Here is a 23,807-nt window from a genome sequence, read left to right as displayed (position 1 = left end):
TTGAAATACAGACACACAGGATAAGCAGAATGTGCAGGGTAGCTCTTGCAGAACCAAGGACCCAACAGCATCAATGATACAAAAATCATCGTATGGCAGAAAAAGGAAATATATATTGGAAGTGCTAACATGAACGGTAATTCTTACATTACGTTATGAATGTGTTCTTATCTTCCAGATTAGAAGATTTTGACTTGTTCAAGTGGAGTAGTAATTAAAAAGAAAATAAAGTGTCTTGGTTTAACAAGAGATGTTAATATGAAAATCTTACTCCCTAAGAGGTATTCCACCTTTAGATCTGCATTTGGGCTTATCATTATCAAAAAGAGCCTGAGCAAAACCAGAATGGCCACACAAGTACCAATATTCACAAAGGGGGATCTGAAGATGGATTTGGAGGGGAGGAGATATTGAGGTATAGAAATCATGAATAGGACAGAGAAGGCTGAACAGGTGATCCTTGGCACCTTCCCAACAGCACTTTAATAAGTAGATGTTCAGTGAAATGAAATGGCAACAACATCAAACAGAAAAAGTACTATACATTGTATTTATGCATATTTTACTACTAGAACTCACTATCAACAATGTATTACTGAGGCAACAAGCTTGGTAAGAAACATTGATTTTTTTTTTTTCCGTATGGCAATCACTAGGCTCCCATCGTGGTCCCTAGTGACAATTTTGATATGTCCCAGTAAAGGTTTGATATTGGTGTCTCAGGCTTATGCAAGAACTTTCACCACAGAAGACAGGTGACAAGTACACCTAATAACTAGCTGGGGGCTTGAACAGAATTAGTTGCATAATGGATACAAATGTCTCAAACCAAAACTGAGTAGGAGCAAACCTCATGTAAACTGCAGCCTGATACTAGGAGAGTATCACATTCTCAGAAGGTCAGACAAGCTTTAAAAGTGCAGCTATATTTGCAGAATTGCTTTGCCAACTCTGATGCTCCTAACTCTTGAAGAGACATCAATCTAATTGCATTTCCTTTCCTGTAACACAGACTTCATGAACAATACGAGTTGCCCTCTATCCATGCCTCTAGGCTTGCCAAACCATTTTATGGCTTTCTGGCAAATCCCTCAGTTCCTTGCAATCACAATACAAATTTCTGCAATTTTTTCTTCTTAAAAACACAAGGATAATATCAGGGGAAGGGGTTTGAAACGCACCATGAGCACATTCAGAATATATCACTGTTACAGAAGCATGTTTACTTTGAGAAGACCAAGTGACATTCATAAATTCCATGGACAGGACCTATTTGCAGACAAGTACTTGACAATACTTGTATGTGCAGTACATTCGTTCTAGAACTTCACTGATTTTATTCAGATGCCTGCAAAATGAGCTGTTTTCTACTGAAGAATTGCTGCATCATCCCAAAGAAAATATCCACACCAATCTTTCACAGCTGTACGAGATATTGGAGGGAAGCAGCAACACACTGTACCTGCTCCAAGAATTCTAGAAATCCTGTTTTATTAAAAGTGTTACAAGCTGCAGTTATTTAAATTACATTCTACTAGTAATTTCTTTATGTTGGGGAAAATTTCTGAATAAATCCTTCCTGTATGTCAAGAAATGGCCCACATTTAATTTTGTGTGAAACTCAGGGAAATCAAGAACATGCCCTGGCATACAACTGCTGAAAACTATCCATTTAAGGTGACTGACCAAGTGACAGGACAGGGAAAGTAGCATGGGAAACCTACTAATGAATATTGTGCATTTATCACAATGATTTAGGTATTCAACAGCTTTTCAAAATGACAGAATTATGCCATGGAATAAATGGATGAAAACCCAACAGCAATGCAGGCTTGTAGGCTCACATTCACAGGTAAGGTAAACAGATGGTGTAAAATGGAGTGGTAAAAGCATTTTCAGAGCACCAAGCAACAGGTGTGTATATTCTGCTTTAATACATGGAGTGAAAATCCCATATTTCCAGATTGCACTTGACTGCTCTGACCAAATCAATGTAAATAACCATTTACTCCAATCAGGCTGAGGGAAACATAAAAGCATACAGACGCCACGGCTTTCTTGATTCCACAACAATCAATATTCTGAAGTCTGTAAACAACCTTTGGATGTACTCAAATCCTACATGCACCCAGTGGAAAATCTAGCAACAGATCTTTGGCCACAGTCCATTCATGCTGCTCCACTGACTGAGTCAGTCCACACCAGCTGTGAACTCTAGGGATGGACATTTGCCAAAAGATGTTAAACTAATGATGTGAGGTTACAGCAGCCTTATATGTAACTTAATTGCAACTAATTTTGCTGCTGTAACTTCAGCATGAGGACTGCTGTCAAAGAGCTGATTGCCCAGGCATGGAATTTAAAAAATATGATCAGCTGTGTAGGTTACCCCACATTTTCAGATCCATGTTCACGTTGCATACACGTTAAGAGAGGCTGTGCATACACAGCTGGGGCAAAACCAGGCCACTCCTGAGCCAAACTCTGGCATTTCAGGAAGTCCTCATGGGCAAAGCTATGCACATATACCTGACATCAGGTTTTAAAAATGACAACCAAAGTAAGCCAATCTGGAGTAAATATAAACTGTGTGTACGTGTGTTACTCTATACAAAGTAGAATGAAATGTTATGTAATAAACAAAAGTATAGATAAATATTTATGGACAAATAACTGGTCACTTGTCTTTGATAGGCCAATTCATAAATGTTGCTTTCTTTAGCCAGCTGACATGTTGTATGCAGCAGCCCCAGCAATCAATTACTTTCGCTCTTTGCTGACATAAAATTTCATGCATCAGTGCATCCTAGAATGATGCATACCCATTCCTTAATACTGTGGGGAGGTCATAACACTGTAACACTTTTAATAACACAATGCCAAAAAAACCCCCAAAATAACCCCCAACTTTGTGAGAGAGAAAGAAATTACTCAGCAGTTATTTTTCCCCCTGCCTCAAAAGCTGAGCTTTATTCTTGGTAATAAATAGAAGGTACACACTCTCCAGATTGTCTGTAACAATTTTGTGACGTATAATACTTAACACAATTGGTCTCTTCGTGTCTGCACATACAGTATTATTTCTGAACAAGTTAATAATGGGTTATACCGTACTTTTCTTTGCCCAATATATATATAGACACACCTTCAGAAAATTTCTTCTCAATATTTATACTATTAATTGGACCAAATGACAAAATTTAAAAAAAAAAAGAAGAGGAGGAGGAAGAAGAAAGGAGCTTCCTTTACACTTGTGTCTGCTGCTGGGTCTCCACAAATGGAATGTGAACATTTTCTAGGCTGAGTTCCTCCACGCTTTCAAAGTCACTCATGGCTACTTCGGAGTCATCAAAGCCGCAGCCGGCTGAGACGTCAGAGGAGGAGGCGTTGAGAGAGTTGTGCAAGGATAAGGGCATCTTACCTGCACTAACATTTTCTGTGTTCTGGCTCGGGCCAACAGCAAAAGTACTAAATTCGTTCGCAGTGTGAGAGCCCGCGGTGTCCGTCTCGTTGGGGAACTGGTGGGGAGGGAGGTACTGGCTCGGGTGGAAGTGCGGCCGTCTCCTGCAGCCAGGGCTGAGGGTACTCGCCATGGAGACCGGCTGCGAGGGGGGGAGCGCTTCATACTGCTCTGGGAAATCCTCTGGGAGAGGAGGGGGCAGCTGGTCCTGGCTCAGGAACTCCTCCTCGTGAGGGGGAGGGTAGTCGCTGTCGATGTCGTAGCCGCCAAGGTAGTAATCTGTTTCCAGCTCTCGGGTGCTGCCGTGATGAGCCGAGCCTCCTTCTGCCGTCTCAAAATTGGGCACTTCCTCAATGTCGGACAGGCGAGCGCTGGGCATCCAGTCAGAGGTATCCCAATGATAGGCTGCAGCAGGGAAGAGAAGTACAGGGCTGTGTTAGCACAGCTCCACAGAGGAGAGTAGAGCACCTGCCCTCGCTGAACACTCAAATCACAGCATGCGCCACGGACACGGGTCAGCCATGCTCTGACCACAGCGGGACAGCAGGAGAACAAACTGCGTTAAGATGCTAATGCAAACGAGCAGAGAAACAAAACACGGCCACTCTCAGGCATTTTGCTTTTTTTAAGATGCTACTGTGTTGTATTAGAAACTATGAGTCCAAAGAAATGAAGATGTCTGAATCACTGCTTTTCACAGTTACTTGAAAAAAATCTTTAAATGCAGTCAGCATGCTTACAGAATCTTCCACCTCCAATGACTTCAAGAAAGAAAGTGTGCAAGCAAATAAACCGATTGACTGAAAACTGAATTTTGAAACAAAAAAAAAAGTGGCTGACCATTCTCATGCATCTTTTGAACCCAACAGAATTCAAACAAAAGAGTATATGTGAAGCAGTCCAAGAAAAAAAAAAACAAATAGATCAAGTCAGTGCTCTGCCCACCCCGGCCCACAGGCAGAAGGTGTCCCATAAAAATCACCTCTGTTGTAGTTCTGTCCTTGATCCATAACAGACACTGTCAGATACAAAGTGAAAAGCGAAAACTGGTAACTCAGAGCTTGTCACCAGCATTGTATTACATGTGAAAATACAAAACTCAGCATGCATATTTCTAAAGTACAGCTGCCATGGTGTCATTTTAGTAGGATTTTTAATTATTCTTTATTTTAACGTACAAGATAAGCTTGTCTGTCAAATGCAGACACATATAAAGAAATGTTTATGTCGTGTATTGTATTTCTTTTCTATCATATCTTAATTATTTACCCTCACTGAACAGATACAGAATTACATTAGAGCTGTAATTCTTAAAATAAAAAGGGCTATCCACCATCGACACGGCTTATAATTGTAAAGTACATTTTTCTCTCACTTGTTCACTTTGAAACAGAAAAATAAGAATCTACCATTCTCAGGGCCGGTTCAAACAAATCTGGGCCCACCTGGGCTCAGATACCATGGTGATGGGCACGGTATAAGAACCTGAATAGAATAGAATACAAAGCCATTTAATGGGGCTATCAGCTACAATGCTCCACAACCCCACACCCACCTCCCACCTGCACTGCCATGCTAGCTGGCGGGGAGGGAGGCATTCCAGTATGGAGAGGGTGCAGGGGTGGGGGAGAGAGCAAGGAGAGAGGTTTTATGTGAGACAAGAGCGGGGAAGAAGCTGCAGCATTTTCTAGATGGATATGCTCTTGTTCAGCCGCGTGTTACCGGGCTTCATGCAAGAAGTCATCGGGCAAAGTCTCTGGCTGGCGCTGCTGGAGGAGGTCTGACAGGAGAACAGACCTTTATGGCATCACAGCTCGTGACATCTGTGGCTCAGACACAGGCGAGGGCAGCAAAGACTTCTCCAGCCCTTCACCTACTAAGAGCACACTTGCCCTTGCTCACCAGCACATGGTGCATGTGGTGATGGTGGTTTCTTCCTTAGCTCGACAGCCAGGCAGGAGCTCTCCACCTGCTCTGCCATGGCCTGGAGTGAGGAGGGCTGGGGCTACTGCAGGTTTGGCAAGTGTCTGAACCGGCCCCAACCTCTCTTCTGCATGTCTCTGTTCTTTGTACAGTGGATTTTGCTGTATCTGGGTTGGTGTGATGGCACTGCACCTGAGATGTGTCAGGGCCCTGCTAAGTTGTGTGGATCAGGATCCAGGAGAACCTCACTAATTTGCTGACTTGCACAACCCTGGGCAGATCCCTGGGGCAGGAGTCCCATCCTCCCATGATTGTGGCAGGGATTCTGCCCAGAGCTACAGTGTGGCTGATTATTCGCCACTTCCACCAGCTCTGCTGCAGAACCCCAAGTTTCATATAAGGAACTGGGAAGTGGACAAAGCATTTTCATTTTCTTTAAACTGCTGTCACACTGGCTTTTTCTGACCTGTACAGGATGATAATGAGCCAGTGTGTTTGCTTAAGCTTTCCCTTAGGAGGGCAAGGTCATTTGCAGTGCCTGTGGTTTCTTTTCAAGATTATTTTGTTAAATAGTTTTTGAATGGGACTTTAGTTTCAATTAACCGTGGCAAGTTCATTTTTTATTTTTTTGATAGTGAGAAGAGTGGCACTCTTACACTTCAGGAAATCAATAAATGTACTATGAACAAATACTCAAGTGGCTATCACTAGCTAGGAATAAAATGTTTTTCAAAATTACTGTGACACTGGTTCAAGAGAAGAATCAGTAGTTTCACAAAAATAATTTACTTAATCATCTTCATGTATTATGCAGACTGTATCAGCTGAAGTATGCAAAATCTGTCTTAAATTTGCTAAAGACAGATGAAATTTTTGACTTGTGGATAACCTGAGTTGATATTCAGTCGACATTTGCCCAAGAGTAGCAAAAATGTTGTAAAATAAACAAAAGTAATGCGTTTATCTATGACAACAAGACATTTCCTCAGTGCTTTATGGAAAAAAGAAAACAGTGATATCCCGGCATCACAGGTTCACTTTAACATGATATGCCTGAGGTTACCCAGGAGGTCAGTGGAAGAGGTGAGTGCTTGGAGCACATTGCCATGCTCTGTTGGATGGACATACCATATCCAAGGAGCTGTGCCCACACACCCTCTGTCTGGCAGGGTTTCCTGGGAGAAACCAGCCCCCAGCCAACCACCCTGTGCTCCTCTCTGTGTGACACCACTGGGGCACATAACCCAGCTCTGCTGCAGCATGGGATGCTTTACAGACCTCCTGTGCCATCTTCTGTTTCCCTCTCTGCAGCCAGCATAATCTCAATGATATGGCTCCATTACCAGCCTATTATTGTCTCTGAAGACAATGAGAATAAACAGAAACATTGACTTCAACAGAAGAGGATGAAGGCTTGCCACCTTTTCTACCACCTCCACAGATATTTTGTGGTATGTTCCTCTGGCATTTTCATGTTTTCTGGTGAACATGCTTATCTGCAAAACCCAATCCCTGCCACACGATTGCTGGTCAGTGTAGATTAGTGAGGTTCTGCTGGAATGTTTCACAATGAAAATAGGAAGCATTGTTGTATAACAAGAAAGAAAAAAATATTAAATACCTTCATTTTCTATAGTGTCAACTACATTGTTGACAAGCTGTATGACAGTCACTATGGAAGCTTGCAGGGGAGGGAAAGTAGAAAATAAAGGGAGGGGAAGGACAGCTTCAGGTTAGTATTTAAAACACACATTGTATGTTACCACAATAAATTCTCTCAAAAGACAGAACTGACATTGAAAAAAAAAATTAAAAAGCTGCTGACCAATGCATGATTTATGCAGTGGGTTGCAGGACATTTCATTTCAGATAATCCCATATATCTTCAGGGTGGTGATAAATTCCAAACCAGCATTTCCAGAAAGGCATATGGGATGATGTGTATCACCTCATAAATTCAAGCAGACTGGTCAGCTGATTCAATTAACCAAAGCAGTATCTTGTCTACCTGACACTAATTTCTAATTCATTCTTGCTTAGAGGTCTCTAGAGACCATGCCATGTGCTCCAAGGATCATTATCTTTTAGACCATCATAGCATCAGAAACGGTGTTAAGCTCCATCTATTTCCTAAGAGGGATGTTTTACTTATTTACTGTCTGCCATGCCATGTAATACCTCAGGGAGGTTAAGCAGCACAGCTGTAATTAGGAGGACATATCCATGTAGCTGAAGTTCAAATTTTGACCCGTGTTTGACAGAATAGTTTCACAAATCCTTTGTGTGTTCTCTGCAGGTGCTCCAGCAAAACAGACTTTTCCCCTGAAATAATTAATAAAGACTGTGCAGCTGTTTAATGTGAAGGCCTTTACATGATTTTGCACTACCTAACAGGGCTGCCTCTGAGAACATGAGACAAACCTCATCAAAATTGAAGGGAAAGCTCTGGATGAGCGGGCACTGAATCCTTCCCTTTTCCTCTGTCTTTTGTTATGAGAAAACCAAGTGTCTGGAGCAGGCTGAGAAGGGGACCAGAAATGTGGGGCAAAACATACTTTTTTGCTTCACACACCCAACAGACTTAGAGGTCACAACAAATGTTTTAAGAGTGTGGACATATGCTGAATATTTTCACATCTTTACTAAATTTTGGACATGAGATCAGGCATATAACCCAATTTCCTCAGTTCTAGTCAGGGCTTAGCGAAAAGAGACTTGATAAACCAAAGGACCCCATTCTGTGTCTATGATCAGTATATTTATGCCATCAACAGCAGTGGTAATTATACAAAGGAGACTTGTACTGGCTAATGCAAAATAAACATAGAAAAATAAGAGTCTCCATGCAATTAGTGCTGCATGGCTGGGGAAAAAAATGGAGGGCAGCTGTAAACTATTAGAGGAAAAAATTGAGAGTGAAAATCAGGTCAGCCTAGTTTTCTTTGCAACTAAGGTCTGGCTGTTTTGGGAGCTGAGCAGAGCATGTTCACAGAAAGGAAGGAACCCCACCTCACACAGCTCAGTGCAAGTCAATGCTCAAATACAGCTTTTTTTAGGTTTTGGACTACAAAAATTACTGCTATCTACTCACAGAAAGGCTAAGCAATTTAAATGCTGGAGAAATAAGGCGAAAAAAAAAAAACTAGCTTCAAAATCTCACCCCCTGTGAGTTTTCATGGTAAGACAAGCCCTTGACACAGCACCAGAAGGCTCCAAGAGCCCTGGAGAGGGGAATAGAGGCTGCCTGCACCTTCAGTGGGATTCATGCCAGAGCTCCACTGCTGCAAGACAGGTTTCTCCAGACAGAAGCTGCTACCCAGTTTCACAAGTCAGTGCCAGGACAGTCATTTGCACATCTGTGTGACACAAGCCTGTCCCCTCTGCTAGCCTGAGAGCCCAGCAGCATTGCTCCTGGCTTGGGAAGAAGGGTTTGGAGAAGGAGCCACTGTCCTGTCTCATCAAAGAGCATGGATGCTGAACTGCATTTGTTGTGGTTTCACTGACAACCTTCTAAGCTTTGCAGGTGTGTGAAGTACAAAGGATTAAAATGACAAGAGCAAGGGTTTATGGTGTCAGGAGGCATATCCATTAGCCCTAAAGTACAGGCATGTGAGTGTGTATATGCTTAATTATGCCTGGGTTTGCTCTTTAGGCTCTTTCACTGCAAATCTTCCCTGCTGCTTCAAGCAAACCAGACCATGTGGTCTTGCATCGATCTCTGCAAATTCCTCAGATGATTTAAGTTTCCTCCCTCAGTCTCCCTGAAGATATGGATTTTTCTGAACCCTGAACTAGGAATGTTATCTCTAAAGGCCATATTTTAAATGCAGCTTTCACAAAACAGGAGTGGGCACAGAAGGTCCAATCCAGCTTCTGTGGGTACTGTGTCAATGGTTTCAGTGGAGACAGGATCAGGAGTTTGAAATGTCTAATTAGAATCTGGGAGATATAAAAATTAACATTGCACAATAAATGACTACTTGAATCATTATTTCAAAGGTAACTATAATGTAAATATATATCATTAAATAATATTTATCCTAAAAAAAAAAGGCTAAAGGGTTTTTTTTTTGGTGCAGGGGCACAAAAGTATTGGAAGCCTGACAAAAATAATTGCAATGCTGCAGCCACAGGGGACCAAAAGGAACAGCAAGTGTACTTTGCTATCAGTGCTTTTTCCAGCATTTCAGAGTTCCTAGAGAACAGCTGCATGACATGACTGAGGAACTCAGTCTACAGACAGTTCATTAACTGGTGGCTGAGAAAACCAAGTACTATTTCTTTGTGCTAGTCTTTTTCTGTGTGTCTGAATAAAGCTTCCCTGACATCCACCATCCCTTGAAACATCTTGACTTTTCTCGGGCCCACTGCTCCACATATGAGGGCTGCAGGAACAAAGGCTTGCTCTGACTTTGTGGCCTCTTTGTGGGTTGTGCACAGCTCTGCCCCTGTCACCCACTGAGATGATGATGCAGGACATGAGAGGCAGGCACTGAGTAAGCACCAAACAAGGATTTAATGCTGCTCTATTGTTTGCTGATCTGTGATTGCCAGGGAGAAGCCAAGATGCTGGGGACTGGCTCATCCACTCATTGTGGCTAAGCACGAGCACAGTTCTGTTGGAACCATGAATGAGACCTGGCAAATAGCACAGAAATCCCCTTTATTTGACTGGTGAAACATGAAAGTCATGCTCTTCCAACAGGGAAAATTACATAAATTCTACAGTTTCACTTGCAACCTATTAGTCAACTTACATCTTGGCACTGTGACTCTGCTGTATCATACCTCTAATTTGCTGTAAAGCTTGGTCCTGATACAACAGCCCCAAGCACCAAGATTTTTATTATGTTCCTATAATTTAGTAAGTGGAACACGAAGCAAGGGTTTGAACCCATGACTCTCTTACTTTCAGCATCATTAAAGGGTTTCAAGATGTCACATAAATGTTTCAATAGTATTAGAAAGAGAGATAAATAGCTTTTCGCCCAGAATAATAAAGATGAAATAATTTCTTACCATTATCATCTCCAGAGTCAGACTGGAAGGAGCTGAGGGACTGTACTTCAGAGTTGCTGCCTTTATTACTTCCTGAAAAACAGGTCACTTCTTCAGCGTCATCAACCCCTTTACCTTCATTGACAGCAAAGACAAAGCAAAATGGTACTCTCTAGGTATGTAATTTATCTCTTTATACCATGGACACACTTAAATCCCACCTTCTATTATTTGAATCAGAATAAAATTATTTCCTTCACAAAGAGGACATGACCTATTTGCCAAGAAGGCAGTTGATGGAGATACCTAGACTTCTGAAGTGTTTGAAACCCAAAGATTCTTTCAAGTGGCTGACAGCACTGTAATCAAGGAAGAAACATCTGTATTCAATATTGTCTTTTTAGATGACATATAGTCTCAAAAGCAATGAAAATGATGACTAAAGGAATGTGGTGGTATAAACAGCTTATACAAGAGATTACACTTACATTTATCTTTACTGTTCATTTCCTAATTTGAGAGCCTCATTAAAGGCTCATTCAATGCTCACTAAAGTTACTGTGCATCTTGTTATTCATATCAGTGGCCCTTGGATCAGATTTTAATAGCTCCATCACTGACATATAATAGATTATGCTTCAATTTACATTGCTTTTCATCAGGGACATTCAGTCTTCACAACTCTACTGTTTAGAAATGCAACTGCAACCTACGGTATAAATTCTCCTGTAATCAAGCACATATAAATAAACAGATTCAACTACACATTATATGGGCAATGATCAGGAACACAAAATGTTATCCTCCATTGTAAGCATGGAGATACCTGAGCCAATTACAAATGAAGAAGCTCAGATGCTATCAATATGAAAGTACAGCTCTCCACCTGCCAGCTGTAGGTGTTTCTACCCAGCATAGGACACCTCCACATGGTAAGAGCTGATTTGCTCCTGCTGAGCAGCAGGGTATGCAGCTGATGGAGTGAGTGCTGCAGTAACAAAGCTGCACTGCTTCCCACTCTGTGACAGCTGAGGTCTGTCTCCCTGGAACAGCCTCATGGTGTGCAGATATTCATACTGGTATCAGCAGTGCCTGTGGCACAAAGACCCAGGAGAATATAGAACAGAGCATGTGTGGTGGCTGGTGTGATGATGCTTTCAATCAGCATAACTATATTTAAAGGTTTAAAAGGTCAGACACAACACAACCCTGAAATAGAGCCCAAACAAATGAAAATTAATTCAAATTTCTCATTACAAGACCTTAGCCAGTGTGCTGCCTTGGATGAAAATGTGCAGATCAAGGCAAAGGTATAGAATCATAAACTCTGTAAAGCTGAAAAAGACCTCCAAGATCATCAAGACCAATCTTTGACTGAACATCACTATGCAAACCAAACCATAGCATTAAGTGCCATGCCCAATCATTTCTTGAACACTTGCAGGGATGGTGACTTCACCACCTCCCTGGGCACCCGTTCCAAGGATCAAGCACTCTTTCAGAGCAAAAATTTTTCCTGATGTCCATCCTGAACCTCCCCAGGCACAGAGTGATGCTGTCCTCTTGACTGTTGTCAGACTCCTCTCTCTGTTCCTCAGTTCCTATGCTTTCAACTACAGGACTGGATTGTGCAGTTTTACTTGACAGGTTTGGTTAAAGCTGTTTTGTAATTGGGTTGAAGATCTAGAATCATACACCAGTTTGAGCTGGAAGGAACCTTGAAGATACCTTTAAGGATCTTTAGATCCCTTAAAGACTATTTGGATCCTCCCTGCCATGGGTAGGGAGGGAATCTTTCACTAGACCAGGTTGCTCAGAGCCCCATCCAATCTGGCCTTGAATACTTCCAGGGATGGGACATTCACCCCTTCTCTGAGCAACCTGTTTCAGTGCCTCATCACCCTCACAGTAAAGAATTTGTTCCTAATTGCTAATTTAAACCTACCCTTCTTCACCTTAAGGCCATTCATGACTACAGGTCTTTGTGAAATGTCCCTCTCCAGCCTTTTTGGAACCCCCTCCAACAGGTGCCTTAGAAGATGCATTAGAAAAAAATCCTAATAGGAGAAAACACCTTTAAAAACCCATATATGGTGAAGGAAACATCTCCCAGTCCATATGATATGTTCTGACTTGCAAGGATATATGACATAGGGCTGTAACTCTGTTCCAGAAAACTGGTACTCCCTGCCATGACAGAAGATGTGAAATTTGCTGCATCTCCAGCAACTCATTCAGGAATGGAGGGAGCACCATGTTATCAGGTGAGGAACCACCAGAGCACAAACAGGGTAAGTGTGGGGACTGAAAATTCCATGATGGCTCTGATCCTGAATGCAGAGGGGAATGCAATGTCCTGAAAAGGTGATCCCATATATCAAGCAGTATGTGATTTTCTGCTTCACTTCACAGACTCTGAAAGTAGGGAATATTAGTTCATTTCTCTCTGATGCAAAACAGAACTGCTTCTTGCAGAAGGCTTAAATATTTTTAACTCCCTTGGGAAACAAACAGCCTGAACCTAACAGAACTTATATTTGAGAATTCTGCCCCAGATTGTTTTTTTCCAATAGAAAGATGATTGCATTGTATCACTTGAAAAACACTCACAGCACTTACTCATATATGCTTTCCCAATAAGCACAAGAAATACTTTTAGTCATACTTCATGGATAGAAGCAGAGGTCTTGTATGCCTGGTTTAATTATAACCTTTCAAAATTAAACCAGATCACTTCTTGGAGAAATGTAACAATTGACATGCATTAGGCTGGAGCATTAAGATGCCATTGTAGCTGCTGCACCCCAAAGGCAACCCTCACCACTGGCAGGGAAGTACATGACTGCATGCAGTGTTACTTACTTTCTGTCCCTGCATCCCAGGTGCTCTTCCTGATGGAGTCGCAGTCGGAGCGACAGGGGGACACAGCAGGCAAGTTTGGAGCTACACTGCACACCACCACCCCCCTCCTGGCTGTCAGGATGCGAGGGGACTCGGGATGAAACGTTGTCATCTCCTGGTGCTCCACGCCAAGCCCATCCACTATCTTGTCCAGGTTATTCCGTGAGTCACTCTGGAAGCACGGGGTATAGGCCATTGGCCTCACTGGCACCTGGGGAGGCCCAACCTCTTGGTAGATATTCCTGCTGTCTCCACTGTTCCTGATGTTCTTGAACTGGATGCCATTGCTCTTGTTGAGCAGGGCCGCAGTAGCCGGATCCTGAACGAGCGTGATGTTGTTGCGGGAATAGTTCTTCCTGAAAACTTTCTTGCGAAAAATGATGAAAAGAATGATTAACACAAATATGACAAACAGCACCACGGCTATTCCTATCAGCTCCTCCTTGCCAACATAGGAATGCCCAGCTTGTATGTTGGGAACCACCACGGGGCGAAGGCCACAGTATTGACCCACGTAGCCAGGGGTGCAGTTACACAGGAAGGAACCAAAGATGTTCACACAGGAGCCACCATTCTCACACTCTTCTCTTTCACACTCGTTGATGTCTTCTTCACACCTTGAAAGAAGAAAAGGAGAGTCTGGAATCTGAGAACATCTAAGAAGCATTCCAGCTTGTGCATGATGCTTTCTCAAAATGTTGCTATTAGCTAACGCCTTGTGGTACTTTGCAAATTATCCTACTATTATCATATTACTTAACAGCATTTAATTTTTTCTACAGCTATGGATTTTTAAAGAAAATAAAATGGAAATATCAAGAAGGAATTAAGACTTTTAAGCATCTGATACCAAAAATGAAATAAAGAATCTGACAGGAAAAGGCTCTCTGACCGTAATGAGTCGTACTGAATGTAATAGAGAATCTGTTTTTTATATTATTTTTGGACTACCCCATGAGTTTCAATAAAAAATATTAGAGGAGGTTCAAAGAGAAGACAGTTGAGAAAAAAATACAGTAAAAAAATCTAATAGTTTATTGAAGGAAAGAGAGGACAAAAGAGAAGGGGAGAGGAGAGGAGAGGAGAGGAGAGGAGAGGAGAGGAGAGGAGAGGAGAGGAGAGGAGAGGAGAGGAGAGGAGAGGAGAGGAGAGGAGAGGAGAGGAGAGGAGAGGAGAGGAGAGGAGAGGAGAGGAGAGGAGAGAGAAGAGAAGGATATACTGACTATGTAAAATTATTTAGATTTGGAAATAAAATAAAAAAATATTAGAGGTGGGGGAAGAAGAGGAACCATAAAGAGAGAGGAGAATTGGTAAGAACAAGAGGTAGCAAAATGCAGAGGAAAAAGTACAAACAATAGACAAAACAGATGAGGGACAAAGCATGCTGATGGGCAGGTGGAGATTTTCTGTGTCTACACCAAGTTTATGATCAAGGCAGGGATTTAAAAAATGACTGCAATAAATTAGCCTTTTATATCAGGGCTAAGATGACTAAATAATTGATCCATTTTCAAAACTAAGATTACGCAGCAGCTTCTGCAGGTTTTATGAGATTGTTCAAAAAGCTGGCAACACTTAGATAGGTGTATCTCAGAGAAAACTGTCTTGAGATAACATTCTGAATCACAGTTTGGAGGGTAAGTTCAGAAAAAACATTTCTGAGCATGCAAGTCTCAGGGATTTCTCAGCTGTCATTAGTTTAGACCTGAATAAGCGTTAAGGTTGGGGCTATTATTTGTGAGGTGAATCATAGCTTTTGGATACAAAATGACTGATCAAAAAGCCCACCACCACTGTGACAAAAAGCTGCCATTGCCCACCTGGGGAGATGCACTTACGTTACTCCTGTCAGGCCGTTTTTGCAGCTGCAGATGAAAGCGTTGCCGATGGGATCACACGAGCCTCCATTCCGGCAAGGATTTGGGAAGCAGGCTGTGATCTCTGACTCACAATTCCTTCCTGTAAACTGGGAGAGGCAATTGCAATGGTACCCTGGGAGGTGAGGGACAGAGAGAGGAAATTAGACTCCTACCACTGAGTCTGTCTAAAAGCAAGAGGACCCATTTGGCTGCTTTACGCAGGAAAATGAATTGGACTGTGGGGGCAAGGGGATGTTTATGCTCATTGTGGTCTGTTCCATGTGCTCCACACATTGCTAGTCAAGAGTTTGTCTATCTGACATGCCCTGACAATCAGAGCTCATGTCTAGAACCAGGGACCAGTGGAACTGCTGCAGCCCAGACCATTCTAATTGCCATAAATCAGATAATAATAAATGTAATTTGCAACACCTTGTAAGAAAGATAAGAAGAAATATTCTAGATCAAGGATGTATTTCCCACCTTTTTGAAGATGTTTGCCACTGTAGTGGCAGGCTACTCTCCTTTTGGGGCTTCACCCATGAACAAATACATCAGCTGAGAGCTTTTCTCTCTCTGCCCTTTACAAGGATGACACAATGGGGATGTGACAATAATAAAAAATACCAGTTTTATAAAGTGCATCATCAAGGCAGAAACTATAAACTTCAAAATACCAGCTGACCTGGCAATACCAGCCCTAATCAGAGCTGATTATGTTCAGTGTATGCTATCACATTCTGATTAATCACTGACTGCAATTCATCAGACACAACAACATTCATGTGGAGGGGGACCCTGGATTGAAGTCCCATTTCTATGTTTTTTTGTCAACACAGGAGCAACATCAAAATTTAGAAAAAACACCCAAAGATTTTACACACATCAGTTCACCCAGCCAAATATCAAAAGGCAAATCTCTTTTTCCTTTTTCTCTCCCTGTGAGTTCACATGGCACAGTGCCATTAATGAAATCTTTATTTAAGGTCACAAAGAAATCCAGTGAGGCAGTGCATCTCTTAATGCTGTGAACTGGATATGGAAATCTGGCTGCTTTTTCTCTTGAAAAGAGCATGGAACACATAGGCTGTGAAAGCCATGAGATGGCTAAGACAGTCCCTGCAAGTGGAAGACTCTGAAGTTAGAGCTGTTGAACCAGCAAAATTTTCCTGGACATCTGTAAAAAAACTTTGGCTGATCTTTTAAAAAGTTCCTTATATAATCCAAATATCCTAAACAGATGTGTAGGCAAAGTTCAAGTTCCAGTTATGGGGTTCACATACTTACTGAATATAGCTTTTTAAGCAGCTAAAGCAAGGAACCTTCCTGCCATTAATACAGCTGCACTTAGAGCTGAAATGGTTGAGTGCAACTCAATTCAGTGTCAAAATTATTGGCAATCAAGCTGATGTTGTGGAAATACCATCTCTCAGTGGTAAGCCTTTTAAAACATATTTTTAAAAACTTTCTGTATGTATACATCGGGAAAAGAACCAAGATGTTTGTTTTAAAAGTTTACTCTTTTGGCAAACATAGCAGGAATTTCTAGCACAGTTTCAAGGAAAATAATTTCATGGAAATATGGAAAAAACCAGTGGAGGAATAAGGAAAAAGCCATTCTGCATCAAGATTCCCACATCTTTTATGTCCTATACGGTTCAATTCACCTTGTTCAGTTACTCTAATTGAATTCTTTCATAAGGACAAGCTCTTGAGAATAAACTTGGAACCAGACTTGTTGGCATACTTAGTCAAGAGTCCAACGCTATTTAATTGAAGATAAATGAAATACTCAAATATCATGCTGTTTCATTGTTCTGCTACAAGAAGGGAGACAGACACACTGGTATTTCCAAGGTTACAGAGTTAAGAAGTGAAATTATTCAACTTTTGGGCTTATAGAAAGCATATTTAGTCAGCACCAGCAAGATGGGATTATTTCTTTTTGTGTCTTAAAAATATCTCACTCAAACAATGTGAACAGCTTTCTGGACCTATAGTGATCTGGGTCTGAAAAATTACAAAACTGTGACTGTAGGTAGAATCCACAGCATGAATAAATAAGGCTGTTTCAGTATTTTCTTTTTATGACTGAACAGTGACATCTATAGTTCAAAAATTTTTATAGTTCAAAAAGAAATGTTTTTTACAGTCTTAGTAAGTTTAAGCAATAGGAAAATGTTCAATTCAAATATAAAGCACTTTATTCCTAATCAATTCTGTTGCCTTATATAACAGCAGAATATATATGTTATTCTATTTGTTATCTGATATTTTATAAGCATCCATAACTCTAAAGTGATGCTAAAAGCCAAATTTCTGCTGTTTTTTAACCAAGTTCTTAGGTGCCAACTATATATAAGTCAAAGCCTTTGAATCGCTTTCTTTTTGTGCCTTGTTTTTGTTTCAGCTAAGTACTATATTCTGTTTAAATTTTTTTCATTATAAAAAACTTGAGAAGTATTGATTTGATTAAAAAATACATTTACCACAAACTATAAAAGAAGTATGGATTTATGCATTTCATATTAAAAAGAGATGAAACTGACTGTACCAGATGGGTGAGAGCCCTGTCCAGCAGTGCATGAACAGGACCAAAATCAAAGTCTGCTTCTGAAAGCCTACATTTTTCACACAATTTGATTTAATGATGGTGGAACACATATCAGATATTAGAAGACTGATTCTAAGTCTAAGGATCAAAGGTAGGAATCAAAAAGGCACTAAAACAAGACAGTGTTAAATTGCCATATCTATCACTGGTGTTTCCTCTTGTTGGGTTCACTGCCATACACCTGCCAAGTCCAAGCCACTGGCAAAAGACACAGGACTTCTCTGTGACACACATGCTCAGAGCTGCAGAGCATTCACCCAGGAGGTCTCCAACACAACAAAGCATATGTCAAAACTCATGGAGTGGGGAAGAGGAGAGCTGATATGATGGCTCAGTAGACAGCATAGAGCAGCTCAGCCAGAAGACCTGCCAGACCTTTAATCCTTCTCCAAACCTCTCAGCAGAGGCTGTAATTCTGCCAGCTACTGAGTATTTCAGCCACATGGCTGTGGACAAAGGTAAACTGTAAAGAAAACCCTTCTGGTTGGGAGTGCATCTTGGGTTTAATAAAGGATTTTTATTATACTTTTAGTTTCATATCCTGCTAATGTGCCATTCATTTCTTTCCTCCTGTTTAGAACAAGAAGAACAAGCAAATTTCTCACATTTAAGGATGAGAAAAGGCTCAGTGTCCTCTCAGCAAGGGATGAAAAATCTCTTTTAAACAATGTAGGGCTTGATCCTGCTCACAAGTCCTGGAAATTCATCAATATTTAATATCACACAGTCCATCTGAGCTTCCTCCAAGAGGAATGAATATTTCATTCCTAGAAATGTTGATCGACATCCTCCAAGGCAGCACATTTTGTGATGTCATCACTGTATTTCTTCAGAGACAATAAGTGAAAAAAGACAGGAAGCTCTGGAAAAGAGCTCTAAAATGCGTCTAGGGTGGGACCACAACATTCTCAGCATGTGCCACAGCAGCATGTACCAACAGCTGACCTAAGAGCAACAACAAGCTGTGAGCAACAATACAGCCTTTTTAGGCTGCATCCACATTAACAAGTCCTGCAGAGCAGCAGCAGTGGGTCTGTGGGGCCAAACAGCTGGTGATGAGGACCCAGTACCCTCCTGTGTGCAGCTCAGAGCTTTGGCACCAGCTGCCTTCCAATTCAGCCCAGTCCTGCCCTCTGAGACCTTGCATCTCCACAGTGGGAAGGGAAGCCCAGGGAGAGATGACCACCAGAAGATTTGCATCAAATACCATTCATGACCTGAAACATTATGTAGACCTAGGTCTACACACTGTCCTGGGCCTACTGGTTGTTTTGTAAAGCATCTCTCATGCTTCTTTATTAATCTGAGTCCCCTCTACACAGTAAAATCTCACCTTCTCAGTGAGATGCAAACTCTGCAAACTTCTCTAGCTGTTCCCTTGGCAAGTCCCTAGCCAGAGGAAAAGGTGCTTTTCATCCCAGACCTTACTGAAGAGCAGCAAGCAGTAAGACAGGACACTACACAGGCTCCCTGCCTGTACCTATGTTTGCCTGGCACTTCTGAAGCAGAGCAGCAGCACCAGGCAGGCACGGTGCCATCAGCAGATGGGGTGTCGTTATGTAGCAAACATCTCTGTTGGTAGCATTCCCAGCCTGAGCATCTGAATGTCTGTCTATCCTAAGGTTTACTTGGCTTTATTAAAGAGGATGCTCCGAACTGCTGCCAATTGCTTTTTTTTTTAACATGTGTATGCTCCTGTTTCTATCTATCCCATGCAAAACAGGCTGGCTTTTATCTGTTACCATGCTTTGGCCTTTCCTGGTTTCCCTCCTTTTCTTTTGGCTTTTTCTGGCCCCTCTGTGTAGTTTCTCTCCCTGCTGTGCAGCTAGACCTGACAAACTTGTCCAGAAACAGCCCTGCCCTTGGCATTGACCAGACAGTGTTACACACCAAGTTAACCAATGAGAACTACTGAAGGAGAAGAGGACCTCTCCCAGCATTTGTATTTTGGTAGGTCAATAGTCAAACCATGCCACCTCCAAGAAGAGTGTTCTCAGCCATACACAGTCCTGCCACTCCAGATTTAACTTATCTGTCTTCAAACAGATTACTGCCTCTTGCCACTTACTGGTATGAAAATGAACCTCAGTGCTCTCTATAAAAGGATTGGCATGTGCATGCTTTTAAAACAGGAATTTAAGAACAGATGCCTACAATCATAGCTACAAAAAAGATTAATCACCCCCCAAATTTCTAAAAGGCTTTTAAAAAACAATCGATGTGAATTTGGTATACTCACATCACAGAATTCTGTGTTGTTTGTGTATTGAAAAAGCAAGATCAAGATATTAGTAAGACCAGGTCAGTTCTGTGGCATGACACTCTTTTTCCCCTTATTTCTTTCTTACGAACTACCTGATCCTCAAAACCAGCTGTGAGTAATGCTGCCAACAGCATTTAAAACACGTAAACCCCACCACCCAAGTGCCATGTTGCATTTTTTCCTCTCTTTGGATTTTATTTCTGTTCATGAAAAAAAAAAAAAAAAAAAAAGAAAATAGAAGAAAAGTCAGTCAAGAGTGGGGAAAGCAAAATGATTTTATGTCCTCACACTCTGCCCACAGTCCTTGACTCAGTTGATATTTCCACTCAAATGCTTCATGTTCAAATAAAATCGCCTACTCATATAAGCCATTCACTTTAATCAAAGCCAGATGTATATAGGACTGATCAAATTAAAAGGAAGTAACTATACTTATAATTGCAGGCTTTACAAGCATGAGGTTTGTCTCTGTGGTTGAAAACCTTGGTGCAGACCTTGCATATGCTTACAGTAATGCTTTCTATTGCTGAGATTGCTCATGCTGTTACTCATGCAGATAAACATACATTTACTATTGGCAGCCCTGGAAGTGCCACACTATTATTAAGGTTGTGAGACATTTCCCATTTTAAGACCTCATATTCAGCAGCTTATAGCTTAACCACACTTTAAACACTTGGTCGAATTTTCTTGGGAAATTTCAGTTCAAAGAGCCAAGTCATACTGTACTTCAGGTTTCAAAATGCTAACCTTCTTTAAAAATAGCTTTACTGACCCATACTTATGGAGAGGGATTGAAAAGTCTGGAATAATGTGGCCTATACTTCAGGGCTGTGGTTTCCACTGTCTCCCAAGAAAATTGTCCTGAGTATGTCTCTTTCTGCTGCGAGTCTCCTGAGCTGTCAGATCTCATCCTCCTCTGCCAAACCCTATTTAAATATCCACTGGACCTCCCCATGGGTCTCTGGACATGCAGTCTCCCCTCCTGAACCACTGACATCACCTGGCCAACAATGCTGCCATAAGAGGAAGCAAAGGTTCATGTCATGGTCACTTTTTGCTGTCTCAGAAACCAGAGTTTGAAAGCAGAGAGGCTTTTCTGTACTTTTGGAGCTCCCACCTGAGCTGTCTGTGCTCGCTCATACAGGCTGAGATCCCCACTCTGCCCTGCTCCATATGCAGAGAGGTTGGGCAGAAAGAGGGAGATCTCACAACAGGAACATTGTTATGGAGGTTTGTGTCATAGATGTTCAATTTATGCAAATTATATGTAAATGAGACACGGCCTCTTCGACTTCTGGCATATAGCCAGCAACTCTTTCACGTTATAATGTTGGGTAACCTTTGCTTGGCTGTTTTCTTCTTAAGTTAGCTATAAATCTCAGTTTTCTTTTGCTCTCTCCTAATTTTCTTGTAAAGCACAGTAGGTTGTCCATAATGACAAGGATGCTAACAGTATATGAAATCTGCTTTGTAAAACTTGAATTTAGAGGGTGTATTTCTTGAAACAAATCTTACTCCAAATGCTCTCTGTTTAGGAAAAGAACATTATTCTCCAAAAACTGAAAAATGAGCGTAATATCATAGAAAATATTAGTCAAGAGATCCTGATGCTACTGAATGTCTCATGATTGGGAAAAGGACCTTTGCATGATGTATTTTTGCATTCTTTCCCTCAGCAAAAAAAGAAAAAAGCTGCTGTTCTCATTCTACAGAAAATTCTTAAAAGAATGCAGTTTTTGGGGTTTTTTTGTATTTTAAATGAAAGTCAGCTGCTAACATCTATGTCAGCAAGTGCAATGGTTGATGGTTCTTAAATGTACATAGCAATTTGTGGCTCTGCAACCAGGACTTGTAATGCTGTTGGACTCTTGTGCTTTTAGAATTTAATTATGTGGCCTTTCAGCATATGGAGGACACCAACAACAGAATTGCTCTGCCTAGTGGAAGCAAAAGTGCCCATGCTTTCTCCTTGAGAGTTGGGCTGTAGAACCACTGACATACAGTCAGGGCCCATTGCACTGGAATTACAGCTTTATAACAATCCTTTATTTACACACACTGCTGAGACAGTAAAAACAGCAAACAGATTTTTTGACGGCAGGCAGCCAAGACATCCCTGCAGGGCACATGCCCCTCGCCGAGGCAGGAACACAGGCACGTTCAATCAGTTCTGTCACTGCTTTCCAGCAGAGAATTTTGTTGACATGAAAATGGTATTTGCCATTCCAGTAACAAGATAGGTCCAAACTTCAGGGCTGCTTGTTTCTCCCCTACCCCATGTCTCCCCTCAGTTTGAATTGGCATGCACATAGTGCTGGGAGAAAAAAGAGTTACTGTAAGGAGTTCTGTTAGAAAGGTTTCAATTTACTCATCATGAGATTGCTGAGCAATACTGTAAAAAGACTCAAAATCAATAGAATGAAGTGTTCTCATGCTTCCTAGGATGTGAGGCGAATGGTTAACCTGATTTATTAAGCATGGACTCTGAATCAAAGCCATCATACATATGTTCCCATACATACTACGGCCATATTTCCTAGGAATTTCAATAATCATGCTTAGCAATTCTTCCAGTGGCTGCAGCATCCTTCTGTCTCGGAATGACTTTCTTTTTCCCTTGTGCAGCCTTCCTTTTCTCTACTTCCTTTGGTAAATAAAGACTCTTAAGGACAAATACAAGCACAGCAACATTTCTCCTCATGCCCCACAACACATCCTTGGGTTGCCAGGGCTGTGCTTCATTCCTTCAGCTGTCCTCACATCTTTTTCCATCAACAGTGAAGCCAACAGCATCCTGATGCATCATTTGTGATAGCATGGAAGAAGGGGTGGCTGAATCAAAGCCAAAAATCCAGAGGGGATGCTAGCTGACACAGCCTACCATGGACAAATCCATATTTTCAGGACTTACTTTATAAGAGTGGGGCTACCCAACTAGAAGCTTATCACAGTTTTGTTCAGATCTCACCCCATGTCAGTCTTGAACTGATCTGAAGTTTAGGCCTAAAAATAATGTGTGGTGGAGAGGACTCAGAAAGAATATATGGGAGTCAGGCTTAAACTAATGAAAAACAGAAATGATAACTATGGGTGCAAGGGAATTGCATGGACACATTAAAGCAGAAAGCCCTGGGACAATGATTAAATGCTCCATAAAACAAGAGTTTACTGGGAACTTCCCTAGAGAACCATGACCAAACTCACTGACAGTAAGTAGATGGAAAGCTCTGAACTTGAAGAAAATTTCTCTGTTGAGCAGCCTCCTTTCTAGAGGAAGTTCTATTCTGTCAGAAAAGGTGTGCAATGCTGCATGCTAATACAGCATGAGGAACTTGAAGGGAACCTCCTACACTGCAGAAAAGAGAACTGCCTGATGTTCTGCATGTGTACCATTTGCTTTTCTCCTGTTAACGTGCTGACTGCTCTGGTAACTTGTGCACTGCAGTAAGGCACTGGTATCAAATCACACAAACCACCACATAACCACTGGATAGGAAACTCCAACACAAGCACAGTTTAAATCAATGCCCTATAAAATTTGGATAACATTACTTAGACCGTAGAGCACTCAGGCTCCGAGAAAGCCGTAAAATACAGTTCAGGGGGGTTTATAATGGGCCCAACTTGCTATTTTCCACGCAGACATGTAATCAAATTACTCACTTCCAAAAGGACGAAGGTGTTTGTGGATAGCTCAGTAATTATTTGCGACAGCTTTGGAAACAGAGTAAGGCAACACTGCTGTTACATCTGTGATGGACATTTCAAATCACCATCTTTGTGTAC

The 23,807-nt window shown here is 41.5% G+C and overlaps 1 protein-coding gene across 4 annotated transcripts in view; it reads right to left on the bottom strand.

Annotated features, from left to right (window-relative positions):
• Positions 1-510: 510 nt before the first annotated feature.
• Positions 511-23,807, bottom strand: part of FAT3 (FAT atypical cadherin 3) — a 382,360-nt gene continuing 359,063 nt past the window's right edge. Inside the window, exons 23-28 of one of the 4 annotated variants that reach the window (XM_079317035.1) lie at positions 15,121-15,274; positions 13,244-13,899; positions 10,403-10,516; positions 7,005-7,064; positions 4,443-4,478; positions 511-3,865 (exon numbers count right to left, since the gene is read on the bottom strand). In XM_079317035.1, coding sequence (XP_079173161.1) covers positions 3,246-3,865; positions 4,443-4,478; positions 7,005-7,064; positions 10,403-10,516; positions 13,244-13,899; positions 15,121-15,274 — 1,640 coding nt within the window. In that variant the 3' untranslated portion in view covers positions 511-3,245. The remainder of the gene's footprint in view (positions 3,866-4,442; positions 4,479-7,004; positions 7,065-10,402; positions 10,517-13,243; positions 13,900-15,120; positions 15,275-23,807) is intronic. The other 3 variants (XM_079317036.1, XM_079317037.1, XM_079317038.1) reach the window with 3 other exon arrangements.

The sequence above is a fragment of the Erithacus rubecula genome, assembly GCF_903797595.1.
Source record: "Erithacus rubecula genome assembly, chromosome: 1".
In the NCBI taxonomy this organism is placed as follows: Eukaryota; Metazoa; Chordata; class Aves; order Passeriformes; family Muscicapidae; genus Erithacus; species Erithacus rubecula.
Note: the sequence above shows the minus strand (reverse complement) of the source record. Positions and strands in the feature narration are given on the sequence as shown.